Source organism: Hippocampus comes, unplaced genomic scaffold (assembly GCF_001891065.2).
Source record: "Hippocampus comes isolate QL1 unplaced genomic scaffold, H_comes_QL1_v1.1 scaffold122, whole genome shotgun sequence".
NCBI classification, from domain to species: Eukaryota; Metazoa; Chordata; class Actinopteri; order Syngnathiformes; family Syngnathidae; genus Hippocampus; species Hippocampus comes.
The window spans coordinates 3,223,500-3,247,319 of record NW_017842059.1 but is presented as its reverse complement, the minus strand read 5'-3'; the positions used below and the strand labels follow the sequence as shown (position 1 = coordinate 3,247,319).

The 23,820-nt window shown below is 41.8% G+C and overlaps 2 protein-coding genes across 3 annotated transcripts in view; both read right to left on the bottom strand.

The window, feature by feature from the left end:
* Positions 1-974: 974 nt before the first annotated feature.
* Positions 975-3,079, bottom strand: LOC109510717 (nucleolar and coiled-body phosphoprotein 1-like). Of its 2 annotated transcripts, XM_019861216.1 has the most exons (4): positions 2,448-3,079; positions 2,240-2,344; positions 2,077-2,160; positions 975-1,593 (listed from the first exon to the last, which is right to left on the bottom strand). In XM_019861216.1, exons 1-4 carry the CDS (start codon positions 2,485-2,487, stop codon positions 1,115-1,117), a joined length of 708 nt encoding a protein of 235 aa, XP_019716775.1. In that variant the 5' UTR covers positions 2,488-3,079; the 3' UTR covers positions 975-1,114. The 2 variants fall into 2 exon arrangements, with proteins under 2 accessions (XP_019716775.1, XP_019716774.1); XM_019861215.1 differs by having other exon boundaries at positions 2,240-3,079.
* Positions 3,080-12,538: 9,459 nt separating this feature from the next.
* The window catches only part of ecel1 (endothelin converting enzyme-like 1), a 54,154-nt gene continuing 42,872 nt past the window's right edge, over positions 12,539-23,820 (bottom strand). The window contains exons 12-18 of the mRNA XM_019861596.1: positions 20,933-20,984; positions 18,483-18,550; positions 18,232-18,356; positions 15,676-15,741; positions 13,055-13,150; positions 12,839-12,915; positions 12,539-12,714 (exon numbers count right to left, since the gene is read on the bottom strand). Coding sequence (XP_019717155.1) covers positions 12,615-12,714; positions 12,839-12,915; positions 13,055-13,150; positions 15,676-15,741; positions 18,232-18,356; positions 18,483-18,550; positions 20,933-20,984 — 584 coding nt within the window. The 3' untranslated portion in view covers positions 12,539-12,614. The remainder of the gene's footprint in view (positions 12,715-12,838; positions 12,916-13,054; positions 13,151-15,675; positions 15,742-18,231; positions 18,357-18,482; positions 18,551-20,932; positions 20,985-23,820) is intronic.

The following is a 23,820-nucleotide window of genomic DNA, read 5'->3' as shown; positions in this document are numbered from 1 at the left end:
GTACTTCCTTTCCCCGCCTTCTTCTTTCTTTACGCATGCGCATGTTTTACTGCGAAACAAAATACTGCCCCGTGTGACCGCAAGTGGAGTTACTTCGGCACTACGTCGGTGCAGCGTCGCTCAGCGGCTTGTACGTGTGAACGCTCCACGAAATTTGTTGCGGTGTAAAATATATCGCATCAAAATACTTCGGTGCAGCGTCGGAGTAAATCTTGCCGTGTGAACAGGGCTATTGTTTCAAGTCAGCAAAAGTTTTGGAACAGACATTCAATTAACGTAAAGTGAATAACATTTCATATTTGGTGTTACATGTCGAAATGTTGATGTGGTTCTCAGATGGGCACCCGAGGTTGTTTGGTGCTTATTTTTTTTTTCCCAACCCGACTGACCTCATGAATGAGTGTAAAGATTTACAGCACATATGAGAAGAGTCGGGCTTCACAGGTCACATCCAGCCTGTCCAGAATTTCTGCAGCCTTTAGAAAGTCAAACTACAATGTCAAGTAGCCTCTGCTTTTATTTTGAAGTGCACGTGTGTCAGCCGTGCAGGCGAACAAGAGCAGTGACTTGGTTTCGGTGTTGCCAACTTAAATATATTGTTGTTGTCATCTGTGACTTCTCATCTGTGACTTCGCTGACCATACTTGGAACTATTTTTTTTTTTACATAAAAAACTATTTCTATGAATAGTACCAACACCACCTGTGAGCCTCATGTTAGCAACAATCTCATGTTAGGAGCAATCTAATTTTCTACACATAGTGGAGGGAAGAGAGGAATTTGCCCTTGTAATCATTTTGGGGTCATAAAAACAACTAATCCTCTAATGGTTTGTGCTCATGTCAGTGCACTTTAAAAATATATGAAAAAAATATGAACACTGATGTTGACATGTTTGTTTGTGTGCAGTTATTAGTGATCTCATCGATATATGTGTGTATTAAAAGATAACAATACCAATTTTGTATCAGATACAAGTTAGTTTCTGTTTTTTATTTCACAGGAAGTGAGGGAATGTCAGTCAATTGCAACACCGCCCACAGTGATCTTTTTTTTTGCTCAATTCTCTACCAGAATCCAAAATTCAAACTTTTTTTTTAAACCTGCTTCCAATTCAATCAGATGAGGAGTCAGAGTCTGAGCTTGAGCTGCTTTCTGCTGCAGCAGTCTTTGCATAAATGCCAGTCTTCGCTCGAGCAACAGCAGCCATTGCGATGGGTGCGACAGGTTTGGTTGTTGGTGTCTTGCTTTTTGCAGGTTCCTCATCCTCAGATGAAGGATCTGAATCGGAACTGCTTTTGAATACTGTCGCAGCAAACCTGATAGCACGGGTTGCAGGCTTGAAGGCTGGGGTGGCAGGTTTTTGCGTTGCTGGCTTTGCTTTCACTGATTCATTGTCAGATGAGGAACCAGAGTCTGAGCTGCTTTCTGCAGCCGCCGCAACGGCGACGGCGGGCTTCACCGCAGGAACTGCAGCCTTTGCTGCTATTGGCTCGCCTTTGGCTGGTGACGGTGAAGCAAGAAACCGTGTTGAAGGTGTAGTAGCGGCTTTGGTAGCAGGCATTCCCGGAGCTTCATCTTCTGAGCTGCTGTCTGAATGCATGATGAAGAACACTACTGTTAAAAAAAACACTAGATTGCATGCCTTGGGGTCAACAACCTTTTACAAACTGGGAACTACTTTTTGGGTACGGATTAATGCGAAGAGCAATTTGATAAACATTTTTGTCATAAAAAAAAAATTCTTAAAATTACCTTACGGTTTTTATGATGTTATTATTAACAATTAATGTATACCTGGATAAATATCAACATGCAACACTGCATTCCTATAAATCTCTGCCAGTGTTTGCATTTTCAAATGATCACGTCTAAAGCATTCTCCATCTGGCTCATCACTGGTAAGCTATTTTTAAACTCACAGGCTCCTCGGGCCCGACCTGGTGCCCTACGGGCACCACGCTGCTGACCCCACGTGTATACTAATGTACGTTTGTGGAAGAATATTAGTCTTTGAGGCCATGCCGAAAGAGTTTCATGACATGACTAAACAAGTCAACATTTGACATCTCTTGCCTGAGCTAGTGGAGTCTTGATGTGTCACATTAGCTGGTTCGACCTTGGCTGCTGTCTTTTTGGTCCCTTCATCTGAGCTTGGATCTGAGAGGACAAGATTGTTATCGAAGAATACAAGGAAACTCTCCAACCAATGCGACAGACGAGCTGCAGTATTTGCGACCTGAGCTCTCAGAACTGGACTCCTTGGTCGCAGACTTCTTTAAACTAGCTCGTGCAGTTGGAGCTTTCCCTAATGAAGCAGGAGGTGGGACTGCCTTGTATGCTCCTGATGAGATAAAAATCAAAGGATTGAACTCACTTGACCTCGACAAACAGAAGGCCAGAGACATAATAGTGATGATCAAGGAAATAAGACGTTCACGACGTACCGGTGGCATCTCCGCTTTTCTGTGCTTGATTGCTAATCATCTTCGCAGTTTTCAATCTCTTCTGACTAGATGTCGACAGTATTTGTTAGAAAAGTTCATTCTCTTACGTGTCATCCTTTATTTGTCACCCTGACATGACATATTGTAGAGCCATGTAACATCATAAGTAAATGACAAACAGTGGTAGCGCTATCCTCCGGCATTCATCATTTAGTAAATCGGATATAGTCCTCTTTCAAGGAACTCTGTCATTGCAACTGCAGTGTGGACTGACAAATCAAATATGCCCTGTCAAAGTGAAACATGTCAAAATAGCCCAGGGACGACACACGAAAACCCAAATTTGCCAGTTGTACATAAAAACAGGCATTAATAAATGGATGTTCCACAGGTATAGACTTTTAAATCAGAGTCTAATTAAGGGTACATTAGCAATACAGTAAAATTATTGCAAAAGGCAGTCAGTGCAATAATAAGTCTGTTCGGACAAACAAAATAGAGTAGCTTATTTTTGTCGATTACATAATATTATTTTCTTGTGTGGTGCCAATGCCCAAGATGAGAATTGATGACCTGCATTTTGTTATCTGCTGCGAGTTGCATGGATTCATTCTACTGTGGACCCCCGCATACTCGCGTTGGGTACCCTTGGTTACACCTATTTGCAGATTTTAAAAAATATTAAATAATAAACAAATTTATATGCAGATTTTCACTTTTTTCGCTTGTGCTCCACCGGAAATGCTCAGCCAAATAAGATTTACCGTATTTTCCGCACGATAAGGCGCGAATTAAATTTTTTGTCAAAAGCCGACAGTGCGCTTTACAGTTCGATGCGCCTTATATATGGATCAATATTCGGATTTCTTCGACGTAGTATTTTAAATGTTCTGAAAAGCGTTTTGTTACAGCTGCAGCGGTTGTGAAAGCTCTATATAAATAAAGCTGCATTGTATTGTATTCCGTTTAGTGTTGCTCCATCCAATGGATGCATAACGCAACCACAGCCACTATTGTGACTTCTATTCTACATCTTACATCTTATAATGCTGTGAGCCCTCCATATGAAAACAGTTTTAAAATAGGCCATTCATTAAAGGTGTGCTTTATACTCCGAAGGGCCTCAAATGGAAAATACGGTACTTGATGGTGTAAATCTACACTTCACGGGAGGGCAATCACTCCATATTTAAAAAGCCAATTTTCCGTAAAATGTCCCCTTCAAGGCTGCATCATTGTGTCATTATTCAAGCATTCTTGGCATGGCGCTAAGCTACTGGTTGTTTCCCCCACAGAATTCAATACCAATTACATGGAAAATTATGCAAGAGGTCTGGGATTACACATTCATCAAGAAATGGAGATTTCAACACATTTTGTTGAAAGGGCCATTACTTTAAACCTGTCATGGTTCAGACTCTGAATGGGCCTGTTGTGGTGAAGAGGCCTCTTCCTCTGCTTCCCTGGGCATCTTACTTCGATTTTTCTGTCTTACAGCATTCTTCAGCATGACCATTGAAAGGTGGTAATTCTAAATTGTCTGGTCGGTTAACTCTATAAAATATTGGAAGTATTTATTGAAGTGGTTTTAAAATGAATTTTGCAGTGCAATTTCAAACACCAGATAATGAAAAACATCCACTTGTCAAGAAGGTGCGAATGTTCCAAGATTTCCAAAGGCTTTGTTGATGACATACAGGCTTGCTTTTGTCTAAAAGTCATACACATTGGCGGAAATTGAGACCAATGTATCACAATTGGTTAAAGGAAAAATTGTCGCAAAGGGTAATTGCGACAAGTGATTCTCTCAAGTTTTCTTTAAATGCTTCTTTCAGCACCGTTAATGGAAAACAACATATAAAACAGAGCTCAAAGTGTTGAAGAATTACCAGAATTGTCTTATCCTGTTTATTTCATCTGGAAAATAAATTGTAGTTTTTCTACCTCGTAGGGAAGTTCATCAATGACTTTCACCCGTTTGACAAATGACAAATGTTCTTCGCACGTTGATCTTACCGTATGTTGGAAAGTGCAAAACTGTGTTCGGGATGCAAATATCTCAATACTATACATGTATTTTGTACTATCGTGGGATATCACACATAACACAATTGTTGTATTTGTGCAGATAATATATGTTTGAAAAAACCAAAATACATTAAAATGTGTCAAACCTAGAACAGTACAATATTACAAACAGGAATTGCTGTGCAGTGTGTGTGTTTGTACCGTTGTATTCTGGAGAGCGGTAGTTTATGCAAACAGCAAAATGTGGTCTGACAATAATGATGGAATGATCCATCAAATAAAACTGCAAGGAACAGACAATATTGTGAAGCCACACAAAACTGTTCTCATCTTTGTTTCTCATCAAGAGGCTGTACCGTTGTCCGTCGAGAGATTAGGAATTGATTTATGTTGTCTCATTTCAGGTGACGTAGCTGCTTTTGCGCCACTAAAATGTTTTAAATGTTGAACGTTATGAAAGTATAAAAGAATTTGAAAAGTAAAAATGAGGAATCAGAAAGAAATGTTCATCTCGAGTCCCACAAACATGCACTCAGTTTTTTGTTTGCACCAACAGAGGCCACTGTTGTCCAACAAAAGCGATGTACGGCAATTCCAGCAATTAAACCATTTGTTGTCAATCTGTGAGGAGTAGACTTTTTTTTTTTCGGGTGGCATTGCCACATTCTAAACTGGGACTTTGTGATTATTAGGTTTGTGCCCATTCTCTTTTGTTGAGGAAGGTCACTCGTGCAGAGTGAGCAAGTAGTAGAGCTCAACAATTCAAGAACAATAGAGCTGTGGGTACTCACTCAGTTCCACAGTTAGGAGGAATATTCTATTCTATTCTATTCTATATTAACTATTCCAGGTGAAGGTAATATCCATCCATCCATCCATTTTCTGATCTGCTTTATCCTCACAAGGTCACGGAGGTGCTGGAGCCTATCCCAGCTCTCTTCGGGCAGTAGGCGGGGACACCCTGAAACGGTTGCCAGCCAATCGCAGGGCACACACAGACGAACAACCATCCGCACTTAAAAATAATACCATGGGACAATTTAGAATGTTAGATTAACCTGTCACGCATATTTTTGGAATGTAGGAGGAAACCGGAGCAGCCGGAGATAACCCACGCAGGCACGGGGAGAACATGCAGACTCCACACAGGGAAGCTGGAGCTGGTATCAAACCCATGACCCCTGCACTGTGAGGTCGACGCGCTAACCACTGGACCACCGGGCCGTCTGAACGTATGATCTAACTGTTTCATGTGTCAGTGCTTTTTGAATGGAAAATTTCTCAACAGATGTTTAATCCATGAATCAAGTCAGTTAAACATTATGGTCTTAAAAAAAAGCTGAACGAATGTGAAAGTGAACACTGATCTGAAAAAATGTGTATCTTTAATTTCATTGTGTTCACGGGTACAGGACAGTACAATTCACTGCAAATGAACTGTCAACGTTTTTTGTGAAAACCAAAATCGTTGCTTGTGTACTGTCGGGATTATGCTGTTGTGTCATGACTGATCGCACCTCGAAACAAATGAGGCAGATCGGTTTCTCTTTAAATTTAGTGAGCATACATTACACTGTAACCTGCTTCCTGTTTCACCTGAATAACACCATTTTTCTTGACCTCATTTGGTGCTCGGATCATTGCAGGACCTGCTCTTTCGTCTTCCCTGCTAGAGAAGTACAGTCTTGAGGTTGGAATTGCACTACCATCTCCTGGTAAACACTGTAATTACATTGTAAAACGGCTGGGGTACAGTAAATACTTTTTTTATTTCAAAAATTAATTGAGGGCTGTTACAAGTGTAGGAACGGGCCACCTGTGGGCCTTCACTGCTAAAATTGTCCATAAGTGTGAATGTGAGTGTGATTTTTTTTTCTTTTTTTGTCTATATGTGTCCTGTGATTGATTGGCTGTCAACAAGTTCAGGGTGTACCCTGCCTCTCGCCCAAAGTCACTAGGGTTGCAGGTGTGCTGGAGTCCAACCAGCACACCTGCAACCCTAGTGAGGATCAGCGGCACAGAGAATGCGTGCGTGGATGAAAGACTGCACCCACAGTAAATTTACTAAATCAATCAATAACCAATCAAGTGGAAGTTTACTGCAGTGCCTCAGGTTCGTGTTAGATTGGACTTTGTGATTAAATGCTCGAGACATTTCGGATTTATTAAACAGAAGCTCTCTACAAATAATTAAAGGACAAATTTTTGCAAGATTTCAGAAGTTGGACAAGCCGAGCTGCAGGAACAGCGAGGAGGGAATTAAATATTGACACAAATAAAAGCTTTTGATCACCTTTGCCAACACAGTGAAGTGATGTTCCAATATGAACTTAGCCTTCCATATTCTGATGTACAAAAATGAGACCAAAACGGTCATAATGTTGCCACATTTAAACCATAAAGTCACAAAGCTGTCCCTTTTGCTGCCAGTTATTTTTTGGGTGAAAAAACGCGAACAGCTGCAGTTGGATCACACAATGAGTGAGATACAGCTGCTGTCAACTGCAAAGTTCTCTGCTAATAAAAGCTGAACACAGCTTTTTCATTTTTGAACAGGGAATTATTGACAGAAACATTTTTTCCTGGTTTGTTATGAATAAAAGTGCAAGTGTCCAACATTTCAGAAAGTCCTCTTTTCCCGATAACAACGTCAAGGTCAAAATTGGTCCGCTAGACCACGTCAGAGGCAGCAGAAGACAGGTCAGAGGTCAAGCTGAACTGTATCATTACGGTCAGTATGTGGATGTAATGTTGTCGATATATCATGATCAATTAATCAATAGTATCCCACCACCAAAAATAATGAAATCCTATTTTGACTTTACAGGAAATACTCCAGAGGCAGGACTTCTGCATATCACTTCAGTACTGTCTACAAGATGCCACTAAGGCCCTTTGGGGCAAAGCTGTTTGGAAAAATTGAAATGCTTCAAGTTAAAGACATCTCCTCCTGGACAAGCAGTTAACTGAGCTAACATTACAATCCATGTGCATCATGACCCGAGGGAAGATATTTGTAGAAACATTCAAAACGTGGCAATTGTCAACAATGTCTGTCACACGTTCTTTTGGCTGTCAAACGCGGAAATATTCTCCAAAGGTATCACCATATATCGGAGGCAGAGGGTTTAAGAAACAGCGTGAACGGCCTGGTTGAATGATATGCGTCTCATATTCCAAAGGGAACATGGCTCTGATAGTCTGGCCTTTTTTTTTAAACGCCTTAGTATGGATTTGTGAAGCGTTCATTGAAAATATGCTTCATGAGATAAACCGCTTGGAATAGAGACCCAAGGGTGGCTCCAATTTACATTTTAATGGATACGTTTATTAGAAAATGGACGTGGTAGAAATTCAGACGTAGTTAACGTTGATTATTGGAGGACTGACTGATTAATTCAGGAGAGAGCAATAAAGGAAACACCTTACCATGATCTTGGCAGATGCTATCATAATTTGTAATGAGCCTAGCCAACCATTGAGTCATTGCTTTTGGTGACTGATGCCGTTTGATTTGATCTGGAGACTTGTGTATAGGATCAATATCCCTGTTGTCCAACTAAAAATGCTGTGATCACTTGAGCCTGACCACATTGCTGCCTTCACACGCCGCAGGCCAGGGTCTCAATCTTACCCCCAGATTGCAAAGGCCTGCTCACATCGTTGGCGACGCCCATGGCCTTTCCCTCGCTTGTCTTCTTTCTTTCAGACTTGCATCATAAATGTCTCTGTAAAGTATTCGAGAGGCGAGAAACCCCCTCCCAAAGACTAGATACTAAGCCGAGGACAAACACAGATTGAACTCAGAAACCTAATACATCAATAAAATGAGCGCCTTGCTATCCTGAAGTTTTGCAGAGCATAGGGGACAGTTTTATTGCGGCTATCAGCTCGCAGACAAAGGAGAGGTTGTGCTTAGCACATTTCGAAGGTGTTGCTGATGGTGTCGTGGTACACTCGCCTCACTTGTATGCGGGCAGCGAGGGATCGGTTCCCAGTCAGTGACGGTGTGAATGTGGGTGTGTACGGTTGTTCGTCTCTATATGTACCCTGTGACTGATTGGCTACCAGTTAGTCGGCCTTTTGCCCAAAGTCAGCTGAGCTCCAGCAACCCCCTTGACCCTCTTCAGGATAAGCTAGCTGTGTTGAAAATGGATGGCTGGATGGACATTTCGAAAGGCAGATGTTAGGAGGCTTTGATCATTCAATGATCAAGAAAATAAAAAGTCAGAAAACAATCAAACAACAAATTCATCCCCCTTCACAATTGATGATACATCAGCATAAGTTTCTGTGAAAAGCTGCAGTCTAATATTAAAACTCCAGCTTTTTCTTAACACAGTGAGGTTTTCCAACGAATTAGACAGTGTTGCACATTTGTATTTCACAGCTGAAGTGTTTCTTGTGCCCTGTTAGGAATGTGTTGGCCTTGTCTTTGTTCGCTCTTCAATTACCCGCCAAAGACCACCATAAAATTCGATGAAATTGATGAGGCGCTCGCTGGTTGATCAGCACGATGTCATCTGAGTGGGACTTTTTTAATGAGGGGCTTCTTTCGTCGAGATGAGTTGGTGACCGGGCAGATCACCTGTCGGAAAAAGGGCGCTTCTTTCACCCCATCTACAGCAGGCGTATTTTGGTCGGTTGTCTCAACTGGACTTGGCACCTCCCTGCAATGACTGACATGGGTCCAAATGGCCCTTTCTACAACTTAAACTGCAGTGTGGGTCATCAACACCTGGAAAAGCCTTGCCACCTGAGGAAGTGCCAATTCTTCCTTGTGAGGTCCTTGACGATCACAGTTATCTGGTTGGAACCGGTGATGGAAGCCTTCTGCTGACTTCAGTGGGGCCGTTGACTACCACCTTTCTGATTCTGGCAAGTTTCGAAGATAGTTTAGCACATCTCAATCTCCACATTAGTGCTCCGGGCAGGGCCTTTGTCCATGGTAATTTTGTTTCTTCAGAACATTTCGCAAATTTTTGTTTGAGTGTGTCATTTTCTCTTAGCACTACCTGGGAGGTAGGCACAGTGAGTTCTCAAGTTAATGCTCAAGTAATTGCAAAGCTGACTGATTGCATCATTAACAAAATATGAGCCATTGTCGCTGAACAACCTAGCTTTAATACCCTAATGTGGGATAAATTCAGAAAGCAGAGCTTTGGTGACAACCAGTGGCGTGCTGGCCATTTGGAATTTTCGGTAAATGTGGTGCTTTTACTGGTCTATTTCCGGGCTGGGCGAACCGCATGACTGCCACACACCCACTGGCTGCTATTAAATTTTAAAGCGTAACGTACGCCGTACATCCCACTCACTCCTCCTTCGTCGACTATGTTTAGGCACGTGATGGCCACCGTCCGCCTGCCTCCACCCTGTCAACGATCACACGAAGTAGCGTGACGACCGCCGTACAAACGAACCTCACCCCCACCGCTAGCCCGGGCCGAATTTTGATTCCAGTACCTCCTTTAGTGACAACACTAGCAGTTTGTTTAGGAAGCTAAAATGTCTCAGTCCATTTGGACAATGTGTCTACTGCAGAGGCGATTGCTCTAAGACTGCAAGGGAAGCTCAGCTTCCCCTAAAATGTCAAAAAGTAAGTGATCAAACATATGCGTGTACATATAATTGTGTGGACATGTCATTGACTAAATATGCGCTACAACGCGCTCAACTTTTGTTCCGAATCAGCTTCTTATTACTGGTTACGACGCGACTTTCTTCTCATTCATTCCCGCAGCTTCACTGTGCTTTAAACTGTGTAGACGCTGAGCGTCTCCAGCGCGGACGCTGGGCGTCGAGAGAGTTCAGTCCAGGTTGTCCCCAACGAGACGAGTCATTGGATAAATGCTGGTTTTGTCCCACCCATCGGACGCTCAGCGTCTCTGGGAGTCTATGGACAGTGGGCGTTTATGGGTGGACCCGGACGCTAAGCTTTTCTGCATGATGATTGGATGATCTGTCTGAGGCTGAATCTCTTTTTGATTGACAGCGAAATGAGCCAATCACCGATCTTTTGGTGTAGGCATCCGTGGGAGCATTTTTCAATTCTCATTCTGTTCTGAGTTGAACTGGAGACTTCTAATCATTTTAGCAACACTCTTTGTTGAAAGCGACTAGTGACAAATTAATCTTTTAGTTCTGGTGTTTTTTATTGTAGTTGCTTGTGTTCGCAGACTGACTTATATCACCACAGAGTCACAGATCATTTTCTTGAAAAGGAACGGAGAGTAGAATTCACGTATAAATAAACGGACACATTTTATGATGTAGGCCGAAATTGAGCTTTTTTACCCTCCTTGACAGACCAGCATCCGCCACTGGTCTACTGTATACTTTTGCAATGACATGCAAGGTAAATCGAGCCTGAGTCAGCCTTGATCAACTCCAGGCGCTGCTGTGACAGAAAATTCAGACTGTGAATTGTCACCTCTGTCCAGTCTTTCCCTGCATTTGAGTCCACCATGCCTACATGTTGAGAAGCGTATAAAAAAAAAGTATGTTATTTTGCTGTAGGAAGAGCATGCTTTGTTTTGCTTTGCGGTTTTGAAATAAATTGTGAGCACCTGGACGACTACAACCACTTCCACAATCAGTCACTCAAAAGTCATAATGGCATTTGGGTTCATAAATACTGTATATGTGCCTATGCCCAGTCACAAAGAGATTCATTCGGTAAGTCGAGTTCTACCTGATAGCGAAGTCCACCATCAGCTGTACAGTTGCTGCGATTGAGCTGGGCCATTGCTAGAGAAGCAAGCCTGGGAGCACACAAACACTGATAACACACCGATAATGACCCAAAGCCACACACATACATGGCACAAGGATTTGTTTGAATTTATTCAAACATTGAACAGCAACCATAGAGAGGAAAGCGATAGCGATCATATGTGAACGAATACTGCCGCTGCACAGTCGGTCATGAATGATCCATGTACAGTATGTCAGTTTGAGCTTTGTGATGTTAGGTGCCAAAGGGAGGGAACATGCTCTTTTCGTCAAAACCAAGTTCACAACAACACTCATCACATTTGGTGGACAAAAGCCTTTTCTTTCAAATAACAGTACATATGCTTGAGTCATCTCCACCAGAAAGTTCGGTTGAGTGGACTGAGTGCATATACAGTACAGTGCTGTATTCTGTTATTTGTGAGTTCATTGACCGTGAATATACACTAATGGCGATCCAACGCACTGCTTCTCTTGCGGTTACTGGTTCTCATATGATCACATGAGCTTGTCTGGTCAGTCCAGTGAGGAACGTTTGGGTTTTTTTGTTTTTGTTGACAAACACCAGCTCCTTCATTTGGTGATGAGGTGAGAGTTGTACCGATACTGAATTTTGGCGCTACATTTCCTGAGGAAAAACGTCAATAATGAATTCAACTTTTACAAAGAAACACTTCACGCCGCTTGAAAAGGTACAAATACTCGAACAAGAGAACAATGCAGGCAAACGATACAACAGTCATGACAGTGAGCTTTGCGCTCTAAACCACAAGAGCAAGAGCCAACTTGAATACGGTACAGAACTAAGGGGCAACATTTCGCGATGCAAAACAATGTTGTCATTGCAGTTGAGGAACAAAAAATCGACATCAGTCTGCACTGAAATCACCCTCCTACTGTACCTCCTGGGATATACTGAGAATGTTCCGGGTGATGCATCGGATGTTAAATTACAGAGAAATGTGTTGCTTAAGTAAAACCTAAACCCGCTGAAATACATTATGGCCATCATATATTTGCTGTAATACAAAAATAGATGATTTGAAGGGAAAAAAAAAGATCTAAAATACAAAAATAGATATGTATAGTCAATGATATGTGTTAATTTGTGATATGTGCATGACTGATGAGAGCGGTTAGGAGACATTTCTTGAGATGATGGACTGTATGAGGATCACTCATTCACTGTGTTTGCACTGATGAGTGTGAAAAGATTCACTTTCACCGTCATGTAGGACATCTGCTTGTGATGAATAGTGGTGACGGTGTGCGCGCGCGCGCGCGCGTGTGTGTGTGTGTGTGTGTGTGTGTGTGTGTGTGTGTGTGTGTGTGTGTGTGTGTGTGTGTGTGTGTGAACGTGTGTTGGTGGCAACTTCAAATTAAGTCAAATTATTTCCGGTGGGGTCACCATACAGAGCATTTGTCAACAGGGTTCATGGGAGTCCCCTTCCCACAATGGAAAACACGGGAAAACTCATTGAACTGGGAAACGCTGCCAATCACTCTAAAGGGTGAAAAATGAATACTATATTAGTACATTGTGATAAGATATGTGCACATGTGCAAGATATTCATGACTTTCAAAGGATCTGCTATACGTAAACGTGTATTTGGTGCATGCAATTTACCTGTAGTGTTCTGGTGCGTGTTTATCTGTTAACAACTGCAAGTAGGTTGATTGAGATCTTCTTTTCATACACCAGTTCTGAAATAAAGAAATGAACAAATAAACAAATTAAATACAATCAGTTTGACTTCAACTGCAAGTATACAAATTGAGGTCCTCACTTGAAACAAATGAAGCATCTTTGGCAACAAAATTAGACAATGAGAGGTCTTAGTACCTGTGCAAAGGCAATGAAGAACAATTGCTCATGTGTATATTTCAGCCCTGGTAGGGGTCTCTCTGGCCCATGTTCTCTCACCCACTTTTGATATGCCTGGACAGAGTGAATGTGATCGGGGTTATCAATAAAAAGAAGACAGACGTTTTGATAAATAAGCTGCACGAGGGGTTAGAATCTGGTTTCAAATGTCGGCTCTGGCACTCCTCTGTGGTGTTCCTCCCACATTACAAAAACATGGGACAAATACAAACTCGAAATCAGGGGTGCTCATTAAGTGGATCATAAATTATGATCTCTCTCTTTCTGTCTCTCTCGCTCTCTCTCTCTCTGTTTTTCCATCCATCCATCCATCCATCCATTTTCCGATCCGCTTATCCTCACAAGGTTCGCGGGGGGTGCTGTAGCCTATCCCAGCCGTCTCCAGGCAGTAGGTGGGGGACACCCTGAACCTGTTGCCACACACACAAACAACCATCCACGCTCACACTCACACCTAGGGACAATTTAAAGTGTTCAATCAGCCTGCCATGCATGTTTTTGGAATATGGGAGGAAAACGGAGTACCCAGCAAAAACCCACGCAGGCCCGGGGAGAACATGCATACTCCACACCGGAAGGCCGGAGCCAGGATCGAAAATGTCCAAGGCAAACATCAGCATAGTGAGCGATCGCCCGACTGGTGAATACTTTTTCTGGGTGATTCACATTTATGTAAAAAATCGGAACGCCTCATGGCCCCAAGGGCGAATGACGAGGACGCTGCATAGACACATATCTATCTATTTATCTATCTACACACCTAGACACATACGGTAGACGTCCCCCTTAGCCAATGGGATGCCAGAATGATGCTCGTAATAGCCAATGGGAGAGCAGATATGAGTATGTTGCGTTCAGGAAACTCGGAGCTGCGAGTAGCGGGCCATACTGTATTTTTACCTTTGGTATCTTGAATTTTCTTTCGTAACAAGAGGCAATATTTTCCTGTTGAGATGTTTCGTAACTTGCAATTTTCACATGAAGAGACGTTTGTAAGTCGAGGTACCACTGTACATGGGAAATGAACTCATTTTCGGGGCTGAGCTGCCTCATGCAGCAAGAGAGTCTCATCCCGCCCCAAACACTGGTGAGCCAATGGTGAGTCTTAAACTGAGAAATAGTTGGCTGGCAGCCTTTGGCCATTTTGCTTGGTGGTTGGCTGCTTGTTTCTATCCTGACAAAAGCAGCGTCGAGAGTGTGGAAAACAAGTGAACCCCCTGATTTTAAAGACAATTAACACATTTTACCGCACTAATACAAGACTTCAGCCTGTACATATCATGCATTCGCACATAACCGAGCACAAGCAGACCGCCGTACTTCGTCATAGAGCAATTAAGTAAGTGCTGCTTGAAAGAAGCTTACGGTTTTATAATGCAAATTTGTGCATCAAACCACATTCAGTTACCATGGACATTGAACCAACCATATCTTCATACCACAAACACTTGAAGCAAGTGCCCACAGAGATTTTATTCCATTGCCATTCGTAGAAACGGCATTTCATCGCCAAGTGGCCTAATTTCACTTGTCCATTAGCGTCGTGGTGTGGTGCATGACATGGCCAATTACATAAAGCCCTCGGTCCCACATCGACAACTTAGCTAACATTATTATAACATGATCACCAGAAGCGAATGCTGGTAACATTCTTAGCTAACACTAATTTGCTAACATCGCAGCTCTTCTTTCTTTTGGCTTTGACATGGTAATGCTTCAACTGCCACTTCGCTGTTGGCCTTCAACTCTCGAATGTCACCCAGCATTGCTGTTATTGGCTGTGTGGAGTTGTCATGGTTCTGTTCTGTTTCAATTTCCAGACGGATTGGAGGGCGTTCAGGAAGTAAGCCAACTTTTATTATCCCCAACTGCTGCTTTTCTGCAGTGGCTAAAGAACTAAATAACCAAATTGTCAAATTATATTTGAGGCAAAACACAATAACAGTAAAGCATAAGTTGCCTAGATAATTACATGTCCAATGGCTACACTGAACACCCAAAAAAACCCACAAACAAAAAAAAAACCCCACAAAAAAAAATCTGAAAAATGTGGCTCTTGTGAGCAAGTTCATGCAACACAAAATGGAAAGAAAGTTCGATTTTAAATCACTTTTTAAATATGAATTAATTTTTAAAACATCAAATCTTGTGATTTCAGCCTCTGAAATGGGAATACTTTCTCATTTCCTTAATTCGTCCTCCATAGATGGGAATGAACTGTTTTTTCGTTTTAATAAAATAAAACATTGATGCACATCCGCTTGGAGTGATTCACATTTTTGTCCAATTTTTGACATGCTTTAACTCACACATGACCCCCATCAATCACATAACAAAATAGTGTCAGGGCCCAGTTTGAAATCTTAAAATTCTCTGAAGCCCACCAAAACTTCAAGGTTTTGGCTCAGATCAGGAACAGATTTTGTAACCATATGAATCTGCTATTATTCTGCATTTTATATTCATTTAATATAAATGTCCCATTCATTGCATATCCTTAGTCAACTTTTCTGCATGTGATATGACTTTTGCATCAGATTCAGCAGTATGAGTCTGATCACTAAGTAATTAGTACTCACATAGTATGACAGCTTGAGTCCTCCCATGTCTGCTATGTTCTCTCCCAGTGTCAGGCGGCCGTTAACCTAGATACAGAAAGCACATTCACATTGCATTCTAAAAACATAACTCAAATTCCCAAATGGGGTGCAATAAAATGTTTTGCTTTCAATGATCCCTAGTGCACACAATGGAAATGGAGGGGATAATAAACTGCTCATTTACATGCTGAATATTTAACAAACACACAAAATTCAATTCAAAATTGTGGCATATCATCATGAAGTCAAATATAGCTGTGTAAAAAAGGAGACGCAGAATTACAGTCCATTGCCTGGAGCTGATGGTTTAATAGAGCGCCATTTTTACTGCGCTATGCCTATCCAGTTTGCCACAGTTGACCCGACCTGCTATAGTTTAGAGTGGTCGACTTTTCTCTTAAAAAAAGAGGACCTTTCGTCACCAGGGGAAACTGTTCCTATGTGACTAGTTTGAAGCCACATTAAATCTCATCATCAACTCTTCATGCTAAATTAATGAAAAGTCACTAAATAACACAGCAAGGATGACTCTGCTCAACCACTGAGTGGCCAGTGGTAATTTGAAAATGCAGTATAACCATGATGAGACGGGTAACTGGGAAAAGCGGCTTGATTGCAGAGGTGGGCATCGTCAATCTGGTGAGTCTGTCGGTGAGCTGCCGTATTTCAAGCCCCCACTGATCACTTTATTTCTGCTCTATGACTCTACACTTTGTCTCACAGCTGTCATTGAGTGGTACCAAATGGCACAATGGTACCAATACATTATGGAAAGTCTTTCGATACTTATATGTCATGTCTTTGTTTATCGTAGTTGCTTGTTATTACAATATTAGTGTAGCCTATACTACCGGAGACACATTCCTTGCATGTTCTATATACTTGGCCAATAAAGATGATTCTGATATTGTTTGTTTTTGTTTATGCACTTCTAGTTTTTCGTCATGAGCACCATCTTCGTATTGGTCGATGCCACAGAACCAATCGAAGGATGACGTAGGACATGTCACACTATGCAGCAACACGAAAAAATATTCTGACATGCCGGACTTTCGTCGTCGCGAAGTATCCCAGATGCCAGGCGACTAATCACTAACTATGTTACACTCCACGGGCCACGATGCATCAAGACAACTCCAAATTGGTTACGAGACATTACGATTGTTTGCAAAACGTCTGTCGGCTCAAAATCGGGCTACATCTGTGTCATCTGACATCAGCATTACCCTTACCACGTCACACGCAGACGCCACAGACCTGATGCAGCCTTTTCAGAACCCCCCCCCCCCCACAGTGTTGTATTATTTTCAGTCCCACAGACCACAGTGACATATGTCCCATCTTGTTTTTATTTCACCAATCACCACCCTGTATGTAGGGGTGTGTGTCTGTTGTCTTTTTTTGTTTTTTTATTTGGCTGCGTGACTGCTTTTGCGGCATCTATCTGTTTCGTGGAAATTGCATTCTTTGATGTTGATTGGGTGTCACGGGCCAGGGATGTACTGGGCCCTCCTGGGTTGGCCTGAAATGCTGACGGAAAGAGCGATGGAATGATGGACCTTCCATCAGTCTGACGGAGAGCCTACTTATGCTTTATTGTGTCTTGGACGCAAATGAGGCAAAGTGGAGTGCACGACGTGGCTCCAACAAGCAGAGGTACAATTGATTCTGTCAACTGCTTTGAGGTCTAAAACGACACATCAAAACATGTCTTCAGATGGTTTGGAGAGAGTCTGTGATCCCGCAAAAAATAATATATATTAAAAACAATTGAGTGTTGATTTTCTAGCCTTCAGAATGTTAAACTAGTAGTATTGTAATTATTATTGCCGAGGGTGGTGGGGTGCCACCCTACGTCACCTTATTACTTTCCTTGATGAGAAAAAAAAATACTAATAGAAAAATAAAAATAGTTTTAGTTAAATCTTAAAAGCATATAATATTATTTGACACCTGACTGAAAGGGACGAAGCCGAAAGTCAAACAACTTTAGATGGTATGCAATGAGAACAGAAATTGTGTACAAATTTTGGAGGTCTGATTTTATTTGCATTTTGATCCACCCACCACATACTATATATCTATGGGCATAACAACACCTCACTCTTTCTCCTTTACCATTCTTGCACTTAAAGAGAAGTTTGCAATTGCCCCTCCACAAACAAACAAACAAACAAACAAACAAACAAACAAACAAACAAACAAACAAACAAACAAACAAACAAACACTTTTAGTGGAAGTTGTTAAAAGTGCAACTGTAACCTGACAGTTGTACATGACAAATATCATCCGTCATCACTTCATGGTACAACGATGTACTACTGCAATCATGCTCTTCCAGTCATTTTGAACATGAATGGTTCAATTAAGGAAATGTACTCTTATTTAACTGTTCATGTTTTCATTTCATTTTCATTTTTCCCAACGTTGAGTGAATTCTTCTCAAGAGACTTATCAATCAATAAAATGTGGCAGAATTGTGTGTGTGATTTTCTTGGACAAGTGAAATTCCATTTGAAATAGCCAAAACTCACCCTCTGATTGTAAACTGTGAAATTATCGTAGAGCTTCACAATACATTCAGCCTTCTTCTGGAACTTTCTGTAGCTGTCCTCAGTCCACCACTGTTGGAGGTTGCCATGGCGATCATACTGTCCCCCTACGTTATGGGGATCAGTGTTGAAAAGGCAAGCGAGAATGATACATCCGGCTTTGTGTATGATCAAGATATTTTTCCATCACATCTCATTTCTTGAATACTGCGTGTTAAGAAAAGTATTCTTACCCCAGTCGTCATATCCATGAGTCAGCTCATGGCCAATGATTGCTCCTATTCCCCCATAGTTCAAAGACCTAGCAGGCGTAATGAAACACTGTTACACAAACATATTTCCATCTAGATCGGATAAAAAATTTAGACAATAGCATTGCTTATAATATTTTTAGGTTAGCAGAGGTACTGGGAACTGACGGACTGAAAATAGATGAAAGTAAATGAGACATGGTTGGCCGACTGTTTTAAGTTGCAAGTCATTTAGGTTACTCGTTAGAATATATTGTAAGTTTTTACTGTTATAACAATAACTTTGTAGGTTCCACCCAGTAGAATTTCATTGATTTAATTGTGTTGTTGAAGGTGGGAGGGTGCTGCAGGCATGGCAAACCATAACACATATAATGGGACTCACACTGAGCTCACTCATGCAGGTACACACTTTAATGACGCGGACAAACGCACAATTCTCTATGCAATGTAGTGCTTAACACTTTTTCTGTTTTATCAACTGCACTAGAGAATGTCAGGGGAAGGCCTGGAATGTCATTCTCCCAGAAAAATTCATCACCCCACACCTCACCTTTAATAGGCACACACACCTCTGCCCAACTGCTGACCCTAACCGGAAGCCGGCTGTCTTTGCAGCTCATGCAAAGATGGGAGTCCAATTCAAGGGCAGACTTGGGGCTATTCACATGGCTACGTCTGAAAATGACTTTCTGACAGCGAGTCGATACGCTGCCTCGCAATGTGCCGGACTCCCTCGCTAAAACTAACTGGCTGATTGAAGCTTCAATTACTGGATGTGATCCTGAGGTGTGTGTGTGTGTGTGTGTGTGTGTGTGTGTGTGTGTGTGTGTGTGTGTGTGTGTGTGTGTGCGTGCGTGCGTGCGTGCGTGCGTGAGTGCGTGCGTGTGTGTGTTTGGGAATTTTGGACTCCTGAAAGGGGGATAGGTCCGTACTCCATACCATTAATTAATGTTTATCTGCATGCATGGCAGCAGGTAGTGGAATTAGTGGCGATCTCCACTAATGAGGACATGAAAGTATACGTTCATGTTTAGCACACAAACTGTTTGCTCTAATGATCTCATTTCTGAGTGTGGGATTTATAAAAAGAAGTTGCAGCAATGTGGAATCAGTTCAATAGTTGCACTTGCATCAACATCATTTTGAGCAGCATTCGGTTTTCAAAGGGGTTGAAAACTGGATTGGAAATGCTCTTGATTTGTTCTATCGTCTCCAACATTAATTTGCATCGCTTTTCAAAACCACACACCAAAACCAGCACCTTGAATTGAATTCATGCCAGAATGGTTTGCAAATGAAGTTGTAGCTTGATGAGGATGACTCCTGTCTGACAGGCAATTCATTGTTCTAATTTAAGAAATTAATGTCATTTTAGCTGCAGTCTCTGCTCCGTTGCTTTCCTTTGTAATGCTTTATTGCTCCATCAAGTTCCAAATGGATTTTTCTTCTGTACTTGCATTACATGAAGGGAACCCGACGGCAGCATAGAAACAAGCACAGGACCATTCGACAGAACTTGAAAAAAATGTCAAGTTTCAATATGTTAAAGCGAATCTAATTTTATTAGTATGCTGCATGATACGTTTGAACAGACAGATTGCACTATTTACTTCTCTCGTAGACATTAGTTTGACCCATTGATCTTGCTGTATCAAGTAAACCTGTATAAATCCCCCAAATTAGTTAAATCCCCCACATTAGTTAAAAAATGCCCTTGACCTTTTCCTGCACTAATAATGATAACCTGTAGTAACCAATGTCCTGAAAGGGTTAAAGTGATATTAAACCTCAATTTTGATTGAAACCTCAAAAAGCAATGATGAGAGATTTTTGTGTTATATTTGTGTTGTTGTTCTGCTATTATTGAGAGATTATTAAGCATAGACATTTTTAATGTACAGTAGGTATTAAATGGGCTGATCGAAAACGGGATACTCGACATTGATTGACAACAATTTCGACATTGTGATATTAATTAAAACTAAAAAGCGTCTCTCATATCTCGAAGGGAGTGGGTTGGATGTAAATAACGTGTGGTCTGAAATGTATGTGCAAGTTTAAGTTCGAAGTAAAATTATTTTGGCCTGCTTCATACTGCACTTCTCATATACAGGTGTTCAGCTGAAAGATGAGCAAAGAGAGAGGAGACACTGACAAAGAGGAGTCCTCTCATCTGTCAATTTCTGTCCAATTACTTCACTTAAATTCAGGGAGGCGAACAAGCAATGAAACCCGTTCCATTCGGAGAGACCTGGTTCGCTAATTGAGCTCTTTGTGGCTCGTTAAATGGATCAAATCAGGGGAGCTGGGCCTTTTTGGGAAGGAGAGGTTTGCCAGAATAATGGAGACTTCACGACCTTTGTTTTTGAGGCACTGGTGATCGTGTCATACCTGTGGGATGTAGGACACACAGGAGGACAGACACTTACTGTGGGAATTCGGGATTGTACAAAGTGGGTTGAAGGATGCCTGCAGGGAAAACTGAAAAACAATACAGACACAACATGATTAAAGCACTCTCTAAACAAGTTCTCCTGTATAGTAAGTCTAGAAAGGGAGCGAGCGCACCGCTATTGAAACACTATTAAAAAAAGTATGTGAGGTAAATGAAGTCGCGGATGGCAGTGAATTTCCATCAGCTCATGTAGGATAACACAGAAGTTTTAGTGATGTCCCGTAGGCAAGAGAGAAAAGCTTTGACCTTAATTCAACATTGTGCAAAGAACCTGGGTGTCACTTTTGACACTGAGCTTAATTTTATTTCGCACATCAGGAAAGAAACCAAAATAGGTGTTTACCATCTTCAGACTATAGCCCGTTCCTCTCTCAAGGTAACACAGAGGTGCCGACCACTGCATGCATTGCAATCGCCAGCTCTCTGATCTTCCCCCACAATAAACAACAACAACAACAAAAAAAAAGAGCATCTCAAACCTACAATTACCGTATTTTCCGCAGTATAAGGCGCTTTGGAGTATAAGGCACACCTTCAATGAATGGACTATTTTAAAACTGTTTTCATATATGGGGCGCACCGCATTATAAGGAGCACAGAATAGAAGCTGCAATAGTGGCTGTGGTTGTGTTATGCATCTCCTGGATGGAGTTACACTAAGGAGAATACAATACAATACAGCTTTATTTATATAGAGCTTTCACAATGTTACACATACGTACAGCACATTTGACAATAAAGTTGTATTCAATTCATACAAACGCTGCAGCTGTGACAAAGAGCTTAACAGAATATTTAAAATACTACATCCAAGAAATCAGAATATTGATCAATATATAAGGCACATCGGATTATAAGGCCCGCTGTTGGCTTTTGAGAAAATGGAATGCTTTTAGGTGCGTCTGATAGTGCGGAAAATATGGTACTCCAGAACTCGGCAGCCTGTATGCTCACAAAGACCAGAGGGTGGGGAGGATATAACATCAGTTTTAAGATCATCACATGACTACCCTTGTGTTTCAGGATTGATTTTAAGATTCTTTTACTAATTGTTTTTTTTCAATGTCTTAACGGTCTTGGTTCATCATATTTATCTGATATGCGTTCATTATATCAACCCTCGCAGTTCCGGAGGTGCTCTGGCACATGCCTTTTAATGGTTCCCAGAGCTAGAACAAAAACTTACAGAGAGGCTGCATTCAGCCATTACGGCTTGCACCTCTGGAACAGCCTTTTAGAGGGCATCTAACCACACAGCCGAGCCAGCCAAGACCAAATTGGGGCTCAGAGCAAAATTTCATTTGGAGGCCCCCCCAACTGCCATTTTTCATGCCCCACAAATATCAGCTGAGGTGGGATGGGTGGTTTTTGATGGACATATGGACAAAAATGTGCAAAGGCTGCTTGAAGTCGGGGGTGAACGGCCATTTATCATGCAACGAAAATATTTTGTTGATGGAGTGCAGAGGGCAGGTTGGATGATGTAAAGTGCTTGTCGACACGTTCACGCATGATGTGTAAAGCGCGCATCCCCAAATTGGGGCACCCCCACGGATGATCGGGCCCTACGGACAGTGTGTAATTCGTGTTTGGCGGCCCTGCCACAGAGACCGTTGGTATTTTTAAGAGGAGGCATATCACTAACCTATTTTGTTTGTCCTGAAAATTATTGTTATTTTTTTTTTATGAATTTACATTTAAATAATATATCAGTTTAATACATTTTTATCTGATTTTATTGTCTCCGGTGTTGCCTCATGGGAGCCACCGTGCTGAGAGGTGTGTTTGGTCCGCCCGCAGGGATGTCATCCTACAGACTGCCTGCATCTGGGGCACTGCGAGGGTTCCGCAAATAGTTTTTGGGGTGGTCTCTGGGGGAATCCTCTGCGGTTTGGTTGTGGACTGGGACACCTCTTGGTGTGGATTGCTTCCACGGATTTCCTCACCTAGATCCTCAGTGCCTTGACATTATTATACTGTACACTGTCACTTCATATGTGTTATGTGTACATGGGAGTGGGGGTGTTCGTATTGGTGCATATGTGTTTACATGTGAGGATGGGAGGTGTGGGGCTCTGTGTATTTGTTGTTTTTTTCCTTTTGACTGATTTTTTTTATTTCGGTACAGCACATTGTGTTGCATTTTTAATGCATGAAAAATGCTGCACAAAAAAAAAAAAAAAAAGTTGGCTTCATTTTACCCTACGGTTTGAGACAAGCTTCACACACAAGCACATGTAAAAAGAAAATGACAAGGAGGGGAAGGACGTTTGGGCAACAAAGGGCAAAGAGGCATGTGCCAAGTCACCTGCAGTGTATACGTATGTTTCTGTGTACATTATGTCCACATCTTTACATGCAAACTAAGAGTTTTAAGCATACATTTGTTGCACATAGGACTGCCCTTTAATTGTCTGGATGGAAATTGCAGAGAGAAGTTTTAGTTGTATTATGAGAGTGATTTACTTGTGTGAATGAGAGGATTTTTCTGTAGCAGACAATTGTTGAACCGGGTCAAAGCGATATATCAGCCCACATGCCCTATTGTATGTGGCTTTAATATTAGCCATAAAACTGAGCTAAGATAACATCATACAATCAAAAGCAACAATTCTGTATTAATCGGGGGGGGGGAGACTGGGATAGAAGCGCTTTAAAAGATAGAGGACGGATGGGGACGGAGCACGATTATTGTATGAATAAGGACGGAGGGAAAATGACGGAAGGGTACCCAGGTCGCAGACGGAGAATGGACCGGCAAAATAGGAGAGAGAGCGAGAGCGAGAGCGAGAGAGAGAGAGAGAGAGAGAGAGAGAGAGAGAGACAGCTATTCCTGAAATATGTCCCTAATACTCATATTCC

What these genes read in the sequence shown, in the direction of transcription:
- LOC109510717 (XM_019861215.1), bottom strand. Translation starts at nt 2,456, where the DNA reads ATGCCACCGGTACGTCGTGAACGTCTTATTTCCTTGATCATCACTATT. An exon ending in GTCCAGTTCTGAGAGCTCAG is followed by an intron (nt 2,161 to 2,239) that starts GTCGCAAATACT and finishes TTGTCCTCTCAG; the next exon opens with ATCCAAGCTCAGATGAAGGG. An exon ending in TCAAGACTCCACTAGCTCAG is followed by an intron (nt 1,594 to 2,076) that starts GCAAGAGATGTC and finishes TCATGCATTCAG; the next exon opens with ACAGCAGCTCAGAAGATGAA.